Source organism: Andrena cerasifolii, chromosome 6 (genome assembly GCF_050908995.1).
Source record: "Andrena cerasifolii isolate SP2316 chromosome 6, iyAndCera1_principal, whole genome shotgun sequence".
NCBI lineage: Eukaryota > Metazoa > Arthropoda > Insecta > Hymenoptera > Andrenidae > Andrena > Andrena cerasifolii.
This window is the reverse complement of record NC_135123.1, coordinates 15,267,978-15,287,783: the sequence shown is the minus strand read 5'-3', so window position 1 is coordinate 15,287,783 and position 19,806 is coordinate 15,267,978. Positions and strand designations below refer to the sequence as shown.

General features: G+C 45.9%; 1 protein-coding gene across 6 annotated transcripts in view; it reads right to left on the bottom strand.

Moving 5' to 3' along the window:
* The window catches only part of Zfh2 (Zn finger homeodomain 2), a 315,460-nt gene that overhangs the window by 29,224 nt on the left and 266,430 nt on the right, over positions 1–19,806 (bottom strand). For 2 of the 6 annotated variants that reach the window (XM_076815527.1, XM_076815526.1), the window contains exon 9: positions 1,145–1,215. The exons of the other annotated variants lie outside the window; for them this stretch is intronic. In XM_076815527.1, coding sequence (XP_076671642.1) covers positions 1,145–1,215 — 71 coding nt within the window. The remainder of the gene's footprint in view (positions 1–1,144; positions 1,216–19,806) is intronic. 6 annotated transcript variants of the gene reach the window in all.

The window sequence follows — 19,806 nt, the reverse complement described above, 5'->3', positions numbered from 1 at the left end:
TATGAGCACGCCCTTGGCGCGGCGCGCGGAAGATCCGCGATACGCTCATTTGCATGGAGGGTGAGGCACCCTCGAGTGCAGGCGAAACAGCAGGGGAAAGGGAAAAAAAACTTCTGGTCGCGCGACGTGATTCAAAACATGGTTACCGTACGGGTTTCGAGTTTCTCCTGCATGGAAAAAAAGAAGCAGAAAATCGCCGGGGGAAGTTGAGGGTAGGCAGGCAGCTAATTTGAGGTTGAATTAATTTTGCACGCACGAGAGAAAGAAAGTTGCTCGGGGAGACACTATGGGGGTGAAAAAAAAACGCGAAGGGGGCTTGTGGGGAGGCACAAAGAGGAAATCAGAGTGGTGGTTGTTCCTGGGGTGTTGCGGACGGCCGAGGAAATGAATTTGAATGATTCAAACTTAGGCAGCATTCGAGATAAGGGCGAGTAATTAGTCGATGCAAAGTGGACGAGGACATTCGGAGGTTTCTCCCTGAAAATGTTCCTTTGAAAATGTTCGTTTCAGCTCGCGTTCTCGGGCGAAACGCACCGCATTCCCCGCGCAATAACTAGGCAACTATCGGGGACCGTTTTACAGAGGGAGATCCGATAAAGCCGCGTAACGTATCAGAGCTGGCATGAACGTGTTCCCCAACTTTCTCTTTCGCCAGCACCGATTAGAAACAATTGCGTTCACGCGCTGTAATTGGCCGATGTGATTTTCTATCGACGTATCTGGAATTGATTACTACATGTGAATTTTAAGTTACATCACTCTTAACGCATTATGGATCGTGTAGGAGCTCTTTGAGAGTGCGTTTAATAGAATTCCACGGTGATTAATCGACGCCGCGCGAAGTTTAAAGATTAATTAAATATTCAAGGAAACATTGTATTACATTTCGCCATTTTAATGGGCACTGGAGAGAACGGAGTACTCCAGTCATGTAAATGTCAACAGAAAATTAATAATATTCACTTACGAGTTAGCAACTTACGAATTTCCGTCACTGGTCCTGATTAATTATTCGGCCCATAATGCGTTAATTAGCACCGCGAGAAACGTGAATATCGGAGCTGAGCGGAACGCTGATACGTTTCGGCGTGGTTTCATCGGACTCCGCGCAGAAAGTTTAATAATATTTATCATTGTTACTGACCTGTTGATGGCCAGGACGCGACTGAGGCTGGGAGAAAACCTGGCCTGCATGGTCTACTTGCACCGCTGAAACTATCACAAGCATTTGGTATTTTATTCGGTCGTGATGGAGTTTCTATTTTTTTTTGTTTTTTATCTTTGCAACTCTTTTCTCACACACGAACAAATTTTGAATGTAGAACAGGGGTAAGGTCTACGTTTACAAAATCTTCTATCGCCGAGGGAACTCTATCGACTCGAATATGCTTCGAGACGTGCGTTTGGAAATAATACGAGGTCACCGTGATTCTTTAACCGATTTCGATGAAACTACAGAGCAGGCCAGACTCTCTCTCTCTCTCTCTCTCTTGCCTCGAGAAATGGACGCCTCCATTGCCAACACGTTCAACACTTTTACAACCGATTCACACTGTTTACATCAACACGAAAGTCTCAGTCGCGTTTTCGTGTGCGGCTGAGGCCGGTCGTTGCGGCGATAAACGTCGAACGGCGATCGTTCAAGTAGTAGAGGTCAATGATATTGTTCTTGGTTTTTGTACTATGGTCGATTATTGCTTCAGTCTTGGCACGCAGAGTCCGGTTTATTACGATCGTGGAGACCTTTGTGTAATGTGATTTATGTTTCAGTGGTAAGGGAGTGTTAATCGCGTCGATGGCAGTGCTTGAGTATGTTACAGTTAGCTAAGCGGGATGCTTTCTGCTGCATTATTATGTTAGCCACAATGTACATCTTTCGTAATCAATTTTGCGTGCAAATTTTGGCAACCCTTTAGCCATATCCTCTGTTAAAGATCGACGCTTAAACTCGTGCAGTTAAATCTGTTAAAGAATTCGAGGCTATTAATATCTATATTGATTTACCTAAAATATAGGGTGGTCAACTATTGAAAAATGCCCTTATTGGGGTAATCAAGCCTCCCCATTAGTTCGAATTATAGAGGCTCGGCACTAAGGTGTGCTGCAATTCGTAATTAATGAAGTACAAAAGAAGAGTGCAGCAATTCGATCCTCCTCTTTCATGTCGATCACTTTTCTCGGTAAATATGCAAAAGGTTTCGCGAAATGTTATATACAGAGGCGTTATTCCCCTTCGCTTCGAGCTTCGCGAAACTTTGACTCTCTATGAGCGAAGTTGCTTCACCTTGGTCGAATGCTGGCACTGTACTTAAGTACCGGCATAAAGGCAACGAAACCCATAATTAACATGCAGCGCGATGCACGCGTATGAAATCATCTCTGGATAAAGGATGTTAAATAAAGCGTTCCTAGCTTCGAATCGTTTTCTGCGAAGCTTCCACGTGATCCCATACCCTATTTTACGGAGTCGTGCAATTTTGCACATTTAATGCTTCCACGACCACGAAAGAAGGCTTCCCAACGAAGAAGTCAAGAATAAGTCTAATTGAATGAAACGACAGTGCTGTGTGTTTAAACGACGAGAAAATAGAATAACTTCTGGTGTAAAATTTAAGTACCATTATATAAGTGTTTTATGAATTGATTGGATAAAGAAGTTGCTATTAATGTGCCATAGCCAGATGCTTGATATACCCTTAAAGATTCACTTCGTAGAGTAAACTGCACTAATGCTGGCACTGCACTAATCATTGACACTCCAGATTTAAGAGCCAAATATTACGAAGCACAAGCTTAGAAAGTACTTTTTTATAATTTCTTTTTTTTTTCGCTACAACACTGCAAAGCCCAGTAGTTGAACTACACATTTTACATCTGGCAACACCACAAAGTGGGAGAAAGGGCTGAGTTTTAGGCGCTTTCTTAAAACTTTGATAAGGGGTAGGTAAGTATATTTTGTCGCTTTAAAACTAAGTAATGGATTGAAATACAGATTTACTAAGTGTCGTAGGTATTCAATAGTGAATGAAATAGCTGTTTAAACACTTTAAACTTCGTTTTTAACTACATATGTTTTTCTATTTAACCTGAAATTTTAGGGTGCCAAAGATTGTACTTTTATGCCTATTTTTGTTTCTCATTGAATATTTTTAACATAAGAGACTGGATAGATACTCGAGATGTTTTATTTTAATGAGAAATCCACAATCATTGATAACATCTGAAAATTAAGAGCATATAAAAACTTCACAAAAAATATAGACATTCCAATTGGGATTTCCGCTTAGGATGCCAATCACTGAACAGTCTACCCTGACATTAATACCTTCGAAGTCTCGTTCTACAATCTCCAGGCCACAAAATCCCATTAACATCCCCAACACGCCGAAATCCTGCGCCAAACAATCGATTCTCTCCATACAAAAACTACACCAAGTTCGCTGACTAGCGTCGGGCAAAAAGAAAGGAAGAAAGCCTACAAAACCACCCGAATCGTGTCCTCGCGGCGAACCAACATTAAGCAGCAGTCCGCAGCGTGCGTCCGCAACGTGCACAGGCCCGAAGAAACGAAAACGAATCCGAGAGCCCCGTTTCATCAGCGCGGTTTCCGTAAATCATGCGAGGCGATCCTTTCGCTTTTATCCCCCGAAGCGTGCGGAAAAAGGTCCGAAAGAAAGCGTGGGTCCGAGGGAACAGGGACAACGGGTCAGAGCGGGAGGCGGAGAGGAAACGGAGGGGCGAGAGGGAGAAAAAAAGGAGAAGAAAAGCCGAGCGGGGTCCTAGGGAGATCACGAAGCAGCAGGGTGATCTCGCGATGGAATTTAGTTAAACAGTCGTCGTCGGGGACGACGACGAGGACGCGGACGTCGGTCGGCCTGGGTGCTTAATAAAAATCGAAGTCGTTCGCTGCTGCCCCCAACCCCACTCACACGTTCTGTGGTCGAGAGGCGAACCCGAAGGGGCCACGGCGACACAACAGTACCCTCGGCCGCGTCTGTGTGTTCCCCTTACACGGATTTCACCAAGAAGCGTGTGTTTCCCCCCCTGTTATACACACGTGTGTCATCCTCGTGGCCTCGCGAGAGTGTGCGGGCCCTTTATAGCGCTCATACGTACACTCACGTGCACGCCGGGGGACGCGAGCTGGCGCGCGCGCGCGCCCCAGCGCGCCCCCTTGGCCACGAGTACGGTAGCGATACGTTTCTCCGACAAATAAATAAAACGAAACCGTAAGCGAGGGAATAAAATGTGATTTACAACGGTGGAAAGACAATGGCCGAGGCTCCGCACGATAATGTATGCGGATGGCGCGGACTGGTACCCGGGGATACTGACTTCTGATTGGTCGTGCCCCGACGACAGCGCTACAACGGAAAGCGATAAATAACTGCGAGCAGATAAAACCTTTCTTTCTGCCTTGGGCTTAGCCTGGCCACTCTCGCATCGGGCTTAGCACTCGAGGCTTCTTCTCCCTTTCTCTCTCTCTCTCTCTCCTTTTATCTGCGTCTCCCTTTTTTCGCGTCCTCTCTCCCTCCGTCAGCCCCCATTCTCGCTTTTCTCCGTCATCTCCATCTTTATTCACTGCCTCCCTTCTTCGCCCGTTGCCTCGCCGCCGCGCCGTGCTTCCACTGAACGATTTCGAATCGTAAAGGGCCGGTTCGCACGAACCACGACAGCCGCCACTGCTTGATACGCGACAAACCGCCCCTTGCCCGTCTCCGCTGCCTCGCGGCATCGCATTTTTGCGAGCTTTTCGACGCTCACCCCCGCCCGGCTACACGGAGTTTTGCGGCAGGACCGAGTCTCGCTGCCTCGCCTCCTGTCTCGCGTTCGATTCCTCGAAACAGAGATATCAAGGGCGCGGGAGTGGCCGACGGCTTTAACGGTAGATCGAGAAAGACTCTGCCTCTTCGGCGCCGCGCCGCTTCTCCGTTATCGTCACGAACGTTGCGACCTGCGGTAATCTCTGCTGCGACGCGGACACGTCTGCTCGTTTAGTAAATAACGACGCCTACGAAGCCGACTCCCCCATCCCGGACTGCTGTTTCGGAGCCCAGGGAGCACTGGCCCGCTATTGATCACCGATTCAAAGCTGTTTTCGCGGACTGAATTCTTCCGGGGGTAGGAAATCTCGGGCGAGGGGAGCGCACGGGGCTCGGCCCATCGATTTGGCTCGAATTACCGCTCCAAATGGTGACACACTTTCATCTTCGCTCGGACCGACAAATGAATTAGCCCCGTTCCACTCCCAATCCAAATACGAATAACACAGTGCCCGGAATTAATAGCAAGCATTAATCCAGAATCACGTTTCTTTATCTTGCGTTTCGTTGGCTGTGATAGTAGAGGATGCAAGGCCCCGGTCGGTGACGCAAATTTTTCCAACAGTTTTCCCTCCCTTTATCCTCGGGGTGCCGGAGACAATAGAAGGGAGACGGTACCAAGACGATCGATCTTTTACTGGCTCGAGATGGTGACTGAAATTCAAGGGGAATTAACGAAGGAGGGGAGCCTTTACAGAAATATGATATTTTCCCCCCGTGGCAGCTTGTTAAAAAATATCCAATAGCGAGGGCTCGACGCCCTCAAAAGCTTCCCTTGGAACCTTCTAATTTCCCAGGGTTGCCGAATCTCCGTCGAAGCGTTGCCCAACGGTCGCACAGTGGGGAAATTTCGCGATTTTATGGCCGAAACCAGAAAAATAAATTTTTCAATTCGACAAAATAAATGCAAATGTCAGTTGAAGAACTAATATGAGTATCAAATTCCACCAATATTACTGTTACATGTTTTAATACAAAGCTCGTATAGACTCGCAAATGTTTATGTTAATGAATTAATCCAGATTTTGAAGTTGCTTCAAACACTTATATTGTGTTATCCAAAGATCTGAAAATAATTTCAAGGCGTGGATTCAATTCTTGGTGGTGCGTAAGATATCTTTTTGCCTGCTTCACATGTTACACATTACAAACCTTTTTATTCTTTTTTAAACGATTTTATTCAGCTTCGATCCTCTGTTTGATTGTTTGTATTATGTATGTTTGTTTGTCGTCAGAAGCGATAACCCTTCTGCTATGCCCTGCTGCACTGTAGCAGAGGCATGCTCTAACAAAGAAAAAAGTGTATAAATGTAAATAATAAAAAAATCTTTATCGTTCGTAATTTTTGTAAGTGCTGCTTTTCGGATAATTTACTTTCTCATATATTAGAACGTAAAAGTGCCGAATTTTATATATTAAAAATAAGTTTTGAGGTTTCTACCACGAAAATGGATATAGTTCTTCAATTGACATTTGTATTAAATTTGTAAAATTCAAAAATTTCATTTCTGTAGTTTCGGCCATAAAATCGCAAAATTTCCCCACTGCGGGTCGTTACGGGGTCGCGAAAAAGTTTCTCGCAACCTTCGGCCGTCAGCCGATACTCCGCTATAAAGCGAATGAAATTTTAATTCGGGAAATGACTCTTCTTTGCCGCCCCTCCCCGGACCGGCAGGCCAATAGCCAATTTTATGGAGCCACGTTTGGCAGCGTGTCGCGGCGAGACCCGATGCCAACTTTTCCTCTTCATCGATACTACCGATGGGTAGCATTTAATTAAAAATCACGGGTTACCGAAGTCCGTCCAGATTCGATGAAAAACGTGACTGCGGGTGCACAGAGGGGCGGGCGCGGCAGCGGAGGGTAGGGAGGCGTGGTCGATTTCAAATATTTTGCACAAACGAGTCGAGCAGGGGTGACGGGAGGGTGGTATAGAGATGCAATTATTTAAAACAGCAATCACGGAAATGAAAGAGAGGATATTGAATAGAGTCGCTCCCCCGCCCTGACTCGAGGACTCGCGGAATATTCGACCAGCTTTCCCGGCTGGAAAAACTCTCTAAAGGCTTTTCTTCCGGGCCGACGAACAGCAATGCAAACCAAAAATCAAACGCCACCGCGAAGAGCTGCTCGCTCTTCTTTGCATGTTTTTTTTTCTGCTCCTCGTTTTACCACACGCGTACGCGAACACCCCCGACCCTCCCGTATTTAATCCTTACGTTTTATTTGCCCGCGAGGCTAGCTGGTGCTTGCACGCGAATGGCGGGCCGCGTTTAATTTATGAATATTCGCCGGGGAAAATTGTTTGCCTTTTTCCTCCGGTCTCGGGACGCCGTTCGTCGCAAGTATTGTGCGTGACTAATGCGCCGGAAAACGTAACACGCGGAAGGGATTTTTATTTGTTCGTTAGCTCGCGGAGCGCGCTATTTGCTTTCCGGCGATCTCTTATTTCGGATTTAAGAAGGGGGATGATCTTTTCACGCGTTTCGAGGGTTCTGGGTTAGGTCTGGGTTAGGTCTGCGCTTTTTTCTTTTTTTTTTATATATACGGATACACCCGCTGTTAAGGGGGAACACCACTGTGATCGCCGGAAAAGTAAGCCATTTTTAAGATTTTTTTTCAGGCATAATTTACAGTTTTCGTAGAAATATTGTATTACCTACCTTTAGTACGCTGTCTTAAGAGACTATAGAAAATAAAATAAATAGAAAAACATCCATAAGTTTTAATATATTAATTAATCTTCTAGACCCCCACACGCGAGCTGGTCGAAGGTGTAACTATGGAACAGCAGGTCCGAAAACAAATTTCATTTTTTTGTTATAAACTATATGAGTGTAGTTTCCGTTGTAGGTACGGATTCTTTGATTGAAAACAAATGTTCTGAAATACGCTCGAAAAACTGTCCATCTTATTCGAGGATTTTTGAAACTTCTCTTGTAAAGCGCACCATTTTTACAAAAACAATTTGTTTAAGAAATCGGTACGTACAACCGAAACTACACTCATATAGTTTATAAAAAAAAAATTAAACTTGACTTCGGATCTGCTGTTCCACAGTTACACTTTCCACCAGCTCGCGTGGGGGGATCTAGAAGATTAATTAATATATTAAAACTTATGCATGTTTTCCTATTTATTTTTTTGTATAGTCTCTTAAGACAGCGTACTAAAGGTAGGTAATAAAATTTTTCTATGAAAATTGTATATTACTCCTGAAAAAAATTCATAAAAATGGCTTACTTTTCCGGCCGTCGCAGTGGTGTTCCTCCTTAATAGGTATAAGCTATTAGTAATAGGAATAAACGGGAATAAGTTCCGGAGCCTTAGTTCGATCACTATCGACGCTGCTCACTTTTAACGTGAGTCATGGTACACACGCTCCCGACGTCAGAAAATGTACACGTAACAAGGAATCGCCGGGAATGATCGCGTCCAACGTGAAATCATATTAAGTTTATTGTCGAAGCATGATCGATGGAACGGCGAACCGATTATACAGATTACGTGGAGGATCCCTGTATTTGCTCATATGCGATAGACACCCCTGGCTAGGTCTGAGAACAACCTACCACCTTTTCCCTCCCCTAAATCCGCCCTCGGTGACTTCTACCGCCTTTCACCGGACCCTCTTGAAAACTGGCTACCGTCTTTTGTGTTTGCCACACCGGGCGAGAAAGCCACTTTCCCCGCGTGTTTGTTATTGGCCCTGATGATTGATCATTCTGATTTGATAATAGAGCCTGATAGCATCGCCGGGGAGTAGCCGGGGGCGGCCGATAAAGAGGTCGAGATATTACGGCCGCTCTTTGAGAAATTAACGTGAAAAACGTTTCTACAGACCGTGCCCTTAATATACTGCGAATGCCCTCGTTAGTTTCGTATGCAAATTATACGTGGTAAATACCAGCAGCCTTGAAACTTTAATAGATACTTGGCACGCTTTCTGTATTACTTTGCAATTAGAGAAACCGTCGAACTGAATTTCATGAATTTCAAATGGAAACTAACGTCGCGATGGGTAATATAGTATAGGAATAGTAAAGTACCAACAGCGGGTAGCACTAGAGAAATAAAAGAAACTATCTGTAGTAATTTTAGTTTATTCTTAGTTTTATGTTCTTACGGTTCGGCTTATTAACAGTTTCTACTACTGCTCCGCTTTCACTCTAAATTTACTATTTCTACATATCTTATATTTTCCATTTAAGGAGCAATGAAGCCGCAATAATAATAATAATAATAATAATAATGATGTTAGGTAATTCAGAGGAAAATGAATTTCTAATCTCTTCACAAAATTTCAAGCTGAGGTGATTGTGGTCGCTGAATGAAGAAACAGCGTGATTACAGTATAAAGAATCACTCTAGTTAAATAATAACTAAAGCACGCTGGACTATTGTATGAAAAATGAATTCCCAATAAAACACACATCCCCGAAACTTAAACTTTATTCTCAAACAGATATTGTTGATTAGAACGAAGAGGCAGAGGTGTACAAGCCTCTTTCTCCCGCCACTGTATATCATCCCTCTAGTCTCCGCTCAGAGGCCGAAATTTTCGAGGCAGAAAAATCCACCCTCCTCGTGGTTAACAAACCGCGTAAGAAGAGCGGCGGGTAAGGTTTACAGGAAAACCATCGTCTTTCTCTCTCTGGAGGGACGTCAGAAGGGTATCGGGACTTTAATATTCTTCGACAGGCGTCCCACCCCCTCTCCCTGCGGGAGATTTTTCGCTCTGGCCGGCGTATCACCCTCCCCAGCCCGCGGTTCGCTTCGAATTTTAATAACTCCGAGAATGCTCAGAATCCAATAATGTCTCGCGTCGTCTTTCTTCGTGCGAGTACGCGCTTTTCTCCACGTACGAGGCCACCAGATTCGCCTGCCCGTGGCTGCGCTACGTACCAGAAGGGCCCTCGACCGCGTCGGCTATTACAAGCACCCCTGAACTTCCGTCTAGCGCAGACACAGGCTCGCGAATTCCCGCCTGGGCCTTCGCCCTTCTTCCCCGCCTCTTACCTAAGACCACCCCCCGTCGACCAGGGGCTCCTGAAAATCTCATATTCCGGAATGACGACGTGACTTCAACCCCTCGCCCCCAACCCTGCCGGTCTTACGAGGGATATTCTTTCTCCGGCGTCGAATTGTTCGGGATCCGGGCGGTGCTCGCGGCCCGATTATGAATAAATTTCAGCGCAGCTTCGCCCCTGCGTCAGGGAACTCGAGATTTCACGGGAAACGACATCTTTCCAGGCAGGAGTTTGGAAATTCTATGGTCCGGCCAAAGAAGCATCTGCTCTCCTATCGCGCGCTTTACGAGCACCGAATCGAGTATTCTGCTTTCATTTGACTTCCGTGGCGGAGCAGGTACGAAGTAGAGGTACTGGAGTTGCGATGTACTTGTTCGGTTCTAAACTACTTTTATCGAACGATTCTCAGGCGGTAAGTTCTTGACATAAAACTGTGGACGAGTTCGAGGAATTATGTCCCCACGAAGTGATTTCGAATTCCTTTTAAAGCGTTCAAAGTACATTCCTACACCGTTCCTTCGCGTGGTTGCAATATACCCGCCAGTGTCGCCGTGGATCAAGAATTGGTACACGACAGATCTAAAGAAACCCCTCTAAAGGTGCGCGTCCACGATGAGATTTTACTAGAGACTTTTCTATCGCGAGACGAAAATCGCAGGGATAACTAGGTGTAAATAATGTAATTTTTTGAAAATATATCATTAAACCTGCCTCGCGAAATTAAAGTCTCGTGAGAGACACGATAGGGTAAAGAGTACAATGGTTGGCCACTTAAGTAAGAGTGTCACATGAATATCGAATTATAAATGTGAATTTAGTAAATTTGAAATGGAAATCAATATAAATAAGTAGGAAAAACCCCTAATAATCTAAAAATAAATAGAATTTTTAAAAATCAGAATATATAAAATATACAAAAAATGTGTTGACTACGAAGAAATATAGTTATTGACATGGTCATGACAGTAGTTGTCCGATCGGTTCGACAGTGATTGGCCGCTATTTGACACATAATATAATCTAAAAGAAAATGTTATATGATTTGATGATAGAAATGGGATTAAAATTATTCAATAAAAATGGATATATCTTATGTATGTATTAAACATAAATAAATATATGTATTCTTATACATATTATATTTTATCAGTTATTATCTCTGACAAGGTATACTTTCTTTGGGCATCTTTCATTGCTTATAATTATTGGTGTCGCTCTTTTATTTTGGAAAGTCTTCTCCTTGTTACTGATTTTCTCTTTTATAATGTTTTTCTCTTGCTGCTTTATCCAATTAATTCAATGAAATTTCATTTTTAATTTCAATTTAATTAAATAAATTTAATAATCAAATTGAATTTGAATACACCAATTAAAATTCAAATCACAAGAAACTTAAAATATAACTATACAATGTAATATACATAATAGTACTTCTTCTTTTTATTTAATTCTACTACAATTATGTAAATGATGAATCTTTTTTAAAAATTACCGTTTCAATACCGTTAATGAATATAATATATGTATAATTTTAACAAATAAATAATTTTTTTATAAAGTTTTGACCGTTATTTATCAATACATACAGAATATGAGAGATATAGATATATCACAAGTCCATTAAAATATTCGAAATCTTTCAACTGTACTCTTATAATTTTTTTATTGAATCGCTGTAATTTTCAAGCTGTAAAGCCGAGTCTCCTATCTGCTTTTAAATATAATCACAGTGTATAATGAGTGGAGAAATATTGATTACATTCGAAGCAAAAAAGACAAGGAATACGAATATGTTCATTAAAAAAAAAGCATAACATTGATATTTCTTTATATTTTTTCATTTCTCAAAATAGGGCCAGTCACTGTCAGGTGGCCAACCACTGTACTCTTCACCCCTACATTTGTCTGATCGTGGTTTTGCACCTTTATGACACTTCACTGGGCACATTCGCCACGGCCAAGCGTTTCAAAGTTAAGCACGAGTGGTCATTAAAATTCAAACGAAACTATCATGACCGCGCCGATCCCAGAAACTTTGCCACAAGACGCCTTTTGTGCCAGACGACAAACGATCGAAGTGCATTTAAAAGTATCCCGCATTCAAGAGCAGCGATAAACGTCCGCGAGTGACGCATCGCCAAGTCGATGTGACCTCGTATGAATATCTGCTGCCAGCGATCCAGGGATCTCGCCATCGGCGTAAGCACCCTAATTCCTACCCGTGCCATTCCAGTCTCGTTCGTTTCCCGATTTCTATTTCAACCCTATTCCCGCTATCTGCGTCTCGCGGGCGGAGCCTTTACGAGAAAATCAGCCCCTCGGCGTAGGCGAGAGCCGGCCGGGATTTTCGGGCACCTGCACCCCGAAGAATAGATTTGCAGGGCGGGCGACGAAGCGGGGAGGGGGGCGGCGGAGCAGCGAGGATTCCGTCGTGGAGTCGCGAGACGATAGAGTCGGTACGTAGCGAAACGAGAACGGAGAATGGAGGATCGTGGGGGGATCGAGGGAGAAAAAGAAGGCTGCTGGGTCAAGGTGGTTGATGGCGGGTTGGTCGGGGGGTGGCGGTGAGCTCGGAGGAATAAGGTAAGGATAATCGAAGCAATCGAACGGCGCTGCTAGCTGGCGACGAGGGCGTTGGGCCGCGAAATGAATTCCACCCTTCCCCGTGGGGTGGAAGAAAGGAGCGCCCGCGCACACTTACATCTCCGAGGCTACCGTACACGTATGCGCGGGCATACACCGTAGCCCGGCGGAACGACGCTCGGGGGCTGCCCGGAGAATGATAACGTCGCGCTGTGAACGAAGATTTGTGAATACATTAGAGAAAATACGCTGGGGTGGCCTGGAAGCTGAGGAGGGCGGGAAGATGGACCCTGAGAGATGGGCAGGATCGGTTCTCCCTCGGAGAGCACGCCTCGGAATCTTTCTCCGCTCGGGGTATTTATCTTACGATCGCGGGGGGAGTTACGACTGTCGCAAGTCAACGAACTTGGGCGCGGTGGGGGTGAGATTGTCGCGCCCTTCGCTGCTGAATTTAAGGTCCTTTCCATTGTGTGTAGGTACTCTTGGCAACGCGCGTTGCTGCCACTGATTACAGTCGCATCGTGCGATAAGGAGGATGATGCCTGGACGGGGCATTTCTATTGGAACTGGCGTATCGCGTGATTTCAAGTAATTGGACAGAGGTTCACGATATTAATATGGCCGCTGTAGGGGTGATATTAGTTTCTTTAACCTTCAGTCACGTGGGAACTTATCTTATCCTTTGACAAGTGGATGCAGAGACCCACAGAGCGCGCGGTCCGATACCGCCGACATATCCAAGAGATTCAATGCCAATCAGTTCGCAGTGATTTGAAAGGCTTGTTAACGCCTCCGAGGCTCCAGGTCCGCTTTCGTTTCTACAAGGACACCTAATTCTCGACCAGGACGGGGCGATCGGTTCGATCTAAATTGCCCGCCACCCCGTCACGTCCCCCTCCGGTGCTTGGCCCTCGTGCTCAAAGGGCACCGTGTTTCGCGACAGTGATAAAAAGAGTCGTCGGTATTACGAAGGTGGAGACATCGTTTCCGTCCTCTGGCCCCCGTCGTTCCTCCTCTCTGTCATTTCTTTTCCCCTCGGACGGGTTTCTCGCTCGCTTACTCTCCTGGCGAGAGACTGATGGCGGTTTATATTACGCGGATTCATATTACCACCAATTAAACTCCTATACCACCTCGGGCCTGCGGTGTTCATACGTTATACAGGGGGATATGGGACGTTGGTACCTGGTGCACGGTTCTCCTACGTGCTCGTCTTTAATATTTTTCTACCGGGTGTACCCTGTTCTCCTGCCATGCCTCGGCGCAGGCCTTCCTAGCTGAATTTCCCGTCGGTCCCTGGGAGAATTACAACGTCCCCGGTGTACACCCTGTCGGTTCATTATCGCGGACAGAAGAATGCCTGCCCGTTCGCAAATTATTCGACGACCTTTGCGTGCAACGATCCCTCTTGCGAAAAGTCCCTCGGCGAGATGACTCGCAATTATAGGTAAAAGTCATGCACGCTAAATGGACAGAGCGAGGTGTTCGCGGAACAAAGCCGTGGGGGATCGATGGTAATCTCGGTTTGTTTTCTGTATCGTTAGCGCTCGCCGAGTAATGAAAAATCGCGGGTGACGAAGGTTGCGGACCTTGTCTGTTAGTGGAACGCACTTCGCTGTACCCTTTTATGGCCACGTCAGATCGAAGTATTCTAATTAAGCCTCTTGGCATTTCAAGTTCCCGCTGTTCCTCACATTTCCTTGCCGACAGCGCTGAACTGAACCGCGACAACTATTTACATTTCATAATAGAACGCTTCACCCGGGACATTTAAATTCGTAGCCGATCGGAGCTCGCTACGGATCCAAGCGGCTTGGAACGCAGTATCTTCATCAAGCACGGCGTTCACGCTGAAATAATCGCTCGGAGGAAGAACGTCGCGCGTTCTCCGAAGTCACCCGGTGTGCAAGGATGCGAGGGTACCACCGCGCGAGAGGAGACATTAATATTAAGCGTCCCCACCCGAGCCGCGCGAAGATCGCCGATAAGATTTTTATAGTGCGACCAGGTGGCAGCGGACTCGCGCATTGCCAAATCGCGCAAAGCTTCTCCAACTCCGATCTGGCGTTAGCCATCTAAGCGAAATATCCTCAGCTCTCGATTTCCACCGTACAGGGCGTTTCCCGCGCGAAGGAACTATGTCCCCGTGAAACATTCGCGGGGTGGCTTTTATATCGGGAATGAGGAAAAGAACGGTTCTAGCAAATCGGCCGTCTAAAATTAGCGGGTCGAACAATGGAGCGGAGTACTAGAGAAGCCATCAATTTTCTAGGCTCTCTGCAACGGTACCAGAGCCGGCCAACAACACTCGTACCCCGGTTCCCAGAACTCATTTCAATCCGGGAGGATAATTCCACGGCGAAGACATTCCGACGGCCCGTGAGTCCTTCCACGTCACGGACACCGCCGGTGATCCTTAAAATAAATCTTTCGACTGCCAGCTTCCCGAAACTTCGTTGATGAAATGAGTAACGCTGCGCGAGGAGCTTGTAGTGGAGCTTCTGGATGAAAATTGAGGAAATAGTCGGGGGCTATTTAATCTGCGTCGGGGTAGGTACTTTGCTTGCTTCGTGATCTTCGGTTTTCTGGTGGTTAATTAGCGAATGGTGCGCGTTGCTTTTGATTTGTTAGGTGTAAGTTGAGCGAGGTGTCAGGCAGGGTGCACGTAAGTGGGTAGATTGACGGACGGAGGAAGATTGAAAAAAGGAGGACACCTACGTCTCTTTTCTCGTCTAGTGTTGAATATGTTGATCTTTTAAAGGACTGTTAGAAGAAAGTTTGCTTCTAGTAGTGGAGTATTTTTTGCAGGCAAATGACAGCAGAGGCTGTCATGGAACAAACTCCTATTGCTAAGGATTTATAGTCACCCAGAAAGCGATGAAGTTGTAATGTAAACCATCGAAAAGAATCCCATTTAAAAACATTGTCATAAATTAATTAATGTTCTATATTTAACTTCACAAAAATAATGATATACATCAATTGCGCCAATTATCACAATGGCTATTTATACAAAGGAAAAATCTCAATGGTAAAATGAAAAAATGTATTAAATAATATTAAGCACATATATTTTTGACGAGGACGATGCTGAATTTTAAGAACATAAAATTCAGTAAACTTTATATCTCAGCTCATAAGGCCCGTAGAAACAAAACGAAGACACTTTTCTGATGTAAATCAAACCCAAGCTATCCATTAAGACCATTCAAAATGTAATCGGATCAGGCGTTACTGAGATTCGGAAATCTCAGGGTTCTTGATAGCGAGTCGTGGCGTAATAGATCCACTCTGTGTCCGCTGCGCATATATACCAATATATACTTGCCGCGAGACACTGCCGTGTCTCTTGATTACAATGTGTTGAGCGCATAAAAGGATCTTCCTTAACTTCTTTCAATTTCCACCTTCAGAACCCTTCAAATACTAACCGAAGCTAAAACACCCGCTACTCGATTCTTCCTCCACCAACTCACCCCTTCCCTGGCATCCTGATCGTTAAAAGAACTTGAAGATGCACAGCCTCGGAGGGCACAGAGAAGCCGATGAAGCTCCCCGAAGGAGGAAACAGTGTTCGTGCGAGTGTATCCCTTTCCCACCAGCCTGCCAGAAGATCACGTAATTGACCCCCTCGAAAACAGCATCGAATCATCTCCTACTTCAACCCCACGCTCCCCCAAAAGACACTAGCCAAAGAGGCTTGAAATTGTCCGCGGTGGAATCCAAGCGGACGTAGTCACTTTGATTAATCCTCGCGATTCAATCGTGCCGGTCCGATGGGACCGCGAGGATCATACCACTTAGGGAAGCGCGGCGGAGTAACCTTCTATCGGCCGGGACGCGAGAATTCAGCAGAGATTAGCCCGAAGCTTCTTCGGGATTGAAAGTTCACTGGCATCGGGATTATCGTGAGGGCAGCGATACGTGCGAATCACGTCGCGAGTCACGGCCCCCTTTCGTGACCGGCGCTCGTGAATGCCGATGGGCGTATTCGTGTACACGTACCGAAAGGAGGAATCGATCCCGAAAAGATCGAGGGCCGCGTACGGAGGCAACGGTAGCAGCGCTGCTCTCTTATTGATTAACAGAGTGTTACGCCTGTTCTGTGTCGAGCATCGATCAGGCCTGATTGAAACGACGCGGTCCGGCCGTGGAAATTCGGTCGCCGAGCCGCGGCTAAACATTGGGGGCTGCCGAGCGGCCGGTCGCTACTGGCGTGCGAGCACGCACCTCTCTCTCCGGACGGGCGTCAAGGAGATGAAAAGGCACGGGACGTTTACGGTAAAAACGTTGTTATACCGCGAAAAATAACGAGATACCGTTTTATCATGCACGGCATCGTCCACGCCCATTTCAATCGCATCCGCGGCGATCGAAGGGAGCGGGGAGGCAGACGGCTGCGCGAGGTATGATGCGGGAAAGCAAGGAGGACGTGATTCGGGCGAACTTTAGCGTGGCCCTCTTTGAATGCAATGTCGCGAGACGTTCGTGAGCTAGCGGTTCGAGGCGGACACGGTAAGAGGGATAGCCGAAGGCGGGACCGTAACATTGTAATCATCCCGAGGAGCGTAAAAGTCAGCCGTCCGAGCGGACTTTGATGTTTCGAATCACGTCGCGGGCGGACGGTGGTCGTGCGTTCGCGATTCGAGCGGTCTGATCGTTCGCGTAACCCTGCCGCGCGCGGGGAGCAGCGGGGGTGTAATTTGTGCGAATGATTTAAATACAGACGGTTGTTATAAGTACCGTTGGGGCTTGCGAAAGTCAGTTTTGCCGGGACGCGCGATTAATTCTCGGTACGAAAGTAAAGGTTGCTCGTGCGCGGAGATATTGATGAGAACGATGCTCGATAATTTTCGTCCGCTGAACCAGCCGCGCCGGTGCGATAGTTCCCCGTTGATTAGTGAGACGTTCATGCAAAGTTGGTACTAAAAGTGGTGGTAAATTATTTGCTATTATCTCTCCGGAGAATTATATGAAAACATATACCTACATTGTTTTATGCAAGAAACAATGACCTCCTCGCTTCAATGGCACGCTCGTCGAACCGTCTCCAATTAACATCTCCTACAACCATTGCACTTGAGCCTGATGATTCCCGCGATGGGCCCCCTAATAGCCAAAGCCATTCGTTCAACCACCACTTTGCTTGCCTCCCTCTCGACGAGCCCTGCCCCTCGCGAAAACACTCGTCCGTCGGTGTAAGTAACTTTTAATTCGTCTGGTAAGTTTCTTCGGCCGCTAACTCGACCGCGGCGTGTTTAGCTTTCGGGGGACCCGCGGTGGAGATAAATAAGGAGGACTGGCCATCGAGAACAGGCGAAAGAAGCACGGCGGGGAAGAAGAGGGTGGATGGCGAGCGAGTGGAGGAGCAAGAAGGAAAGTAAGCGTGAAGCGGGCAAGTGGCCCTTTTGTAGTCGTCGGGTGATAATTTTTAATCAGTGCACCGTGGGTCCACCGTGAGCGAGCCCGCTCCTTTGTGCTCCTTTCGCGGGGAACAGGGCAGGCAGAGGTATTGACCGGGACCAAGGGCTCTTCCAGGCGGAAGGACAAAAGTTTCGGGATAATTGGATGAGACCAGACGTCCTGGAACCAAGGGCGCATAATCCTATAACCGCTGTACTATAACGCTGATTTCAAATAGAATTCTCTGCAATTTTTTCAATCCTCTTCTAAAGACTATCCGGAGATAATGGTACCCGAGAGATGACCCTACGTCGTCGCTTTGGCAGCGATTGTTCTTTCGGTGACGCGGCTCTTCGGAGACTAAGACAATGTAGAACGTGGCTGAGATGCGAAGTGCAGTAGAAATAGACTTAAGAGTAAATAGGTAAGTAGTTTTATATGAAAAATCCAAGCTGTACGAAATTTTGAAACATTTAGTCACATTCCCTAGCTCTTTATATCGGTGTCCGCAAGCGAAAATTTGAAATTTCTCGGCTCGCTTAACATTCACTGTGCCCCGCCTTCCTCTGCCCTTTTCACCGCGCCACGTAGCAGTAAACTCATTTCGGTTGGCGAGGCGCGTTCTGACAATTTGCCGGTCGTGCCTCGTGCGCCGAGAACGATAAAACAAGAACGCGTGGCCACCATAACCCCGAGGTCCGACAGTGCACAACGAGTCGGGCCCCGGCGGAGCTTCCTCCTGGTTCCGCGAAGGTATGCAGCCCAACAGAGAAGGCTAGACTGCTGGGCACGCAGAGCGCCACCAGAGGCTATTAGGGCAGCCAGCATTCCGTGGTTCCCTGGCTTTACGAGGACGGACCGCGGCGATCTCGGTCCACGAAGGCAAAACAGATTCCCTGGGAGCCGAGGGATCATTGCTGGGATTGGTTCGACGATCGTCGCGAGCACGGTTTTCTACTTTCACGGGATATGCGTCGGGGCACAGTTGTCTCGTTCGAGCGTCGTGAACATGATCACTGAAACTGGGTTTGCTGAACGTGATTTAGGACCCAGGTTGGGGAAGTGGAAGCACTACGTGGAGCTTTAGTTGTGCCGACACTGGTGTGGTAAATGATAACAGCACAGTAAGGAGAGTGAGAAGAAAATTAATTAGCATCAGCCAAGTAAGATTTGACGTAGTTTAAGGAGTTATACCTACCTCTGAGGTCTGGAAAAAATTTGGAGGCTTTTTTAATCAAACCTTTATGTATTCGAAAGTGTACAAGTTAAACTACTTGTAGCAATTTTTGCGGTGGAAAATATAAATAAATAAAAGAAACATCAGCAATCTCCTGGCAGCGATTTTCTTTCAGTAGTTTGCGGTGACCAGTCTAATTTTTACCTGGTTCATCCGAAATAAAGAATTCGCGGGAATTTAGATAGTATATTAGATCGTCTAGTGCTTAATCGTTCATTATCCCGAAAAATTAATTTGCTACAAAATGGCGGCTTCTCACAGAAAAAGTATCGATTTTCGCCACAGAATTGTTCTCATGTTTCATCATTTTTGACTAGGTAATCTAATACTAACTAAATTTGGTCGAATCTTTTATTTCTGATGAACCAGGTCAAAGCTACAGTGGTCACCGCAAAATGCTTAAATAAAACAACACTTCCGGGAAATCGCCTATAATTCGATTATTTATTTAGATATCGCAATGCAAAAGGAACTACAAGAACTTTAAAATATATACTTTAGAATATACAACAGTTTATTTACAAAAGGCTTCAAGTATTAAAAAAAAATCCCAAAAATACTTGTGTTTTCAAACCTTACAGGTAGGCATAACCCCTTCAGTGACTAGTTTCAGGGTATTCTTATAATTGAATTATTCATAGTAGATTATACTCTAGTCGGTAAATCAATTTACTAGTAAATTATGTCCACCAGGGCTAAGTGACTAGTATACCAGTCTCGCACAGAAAAG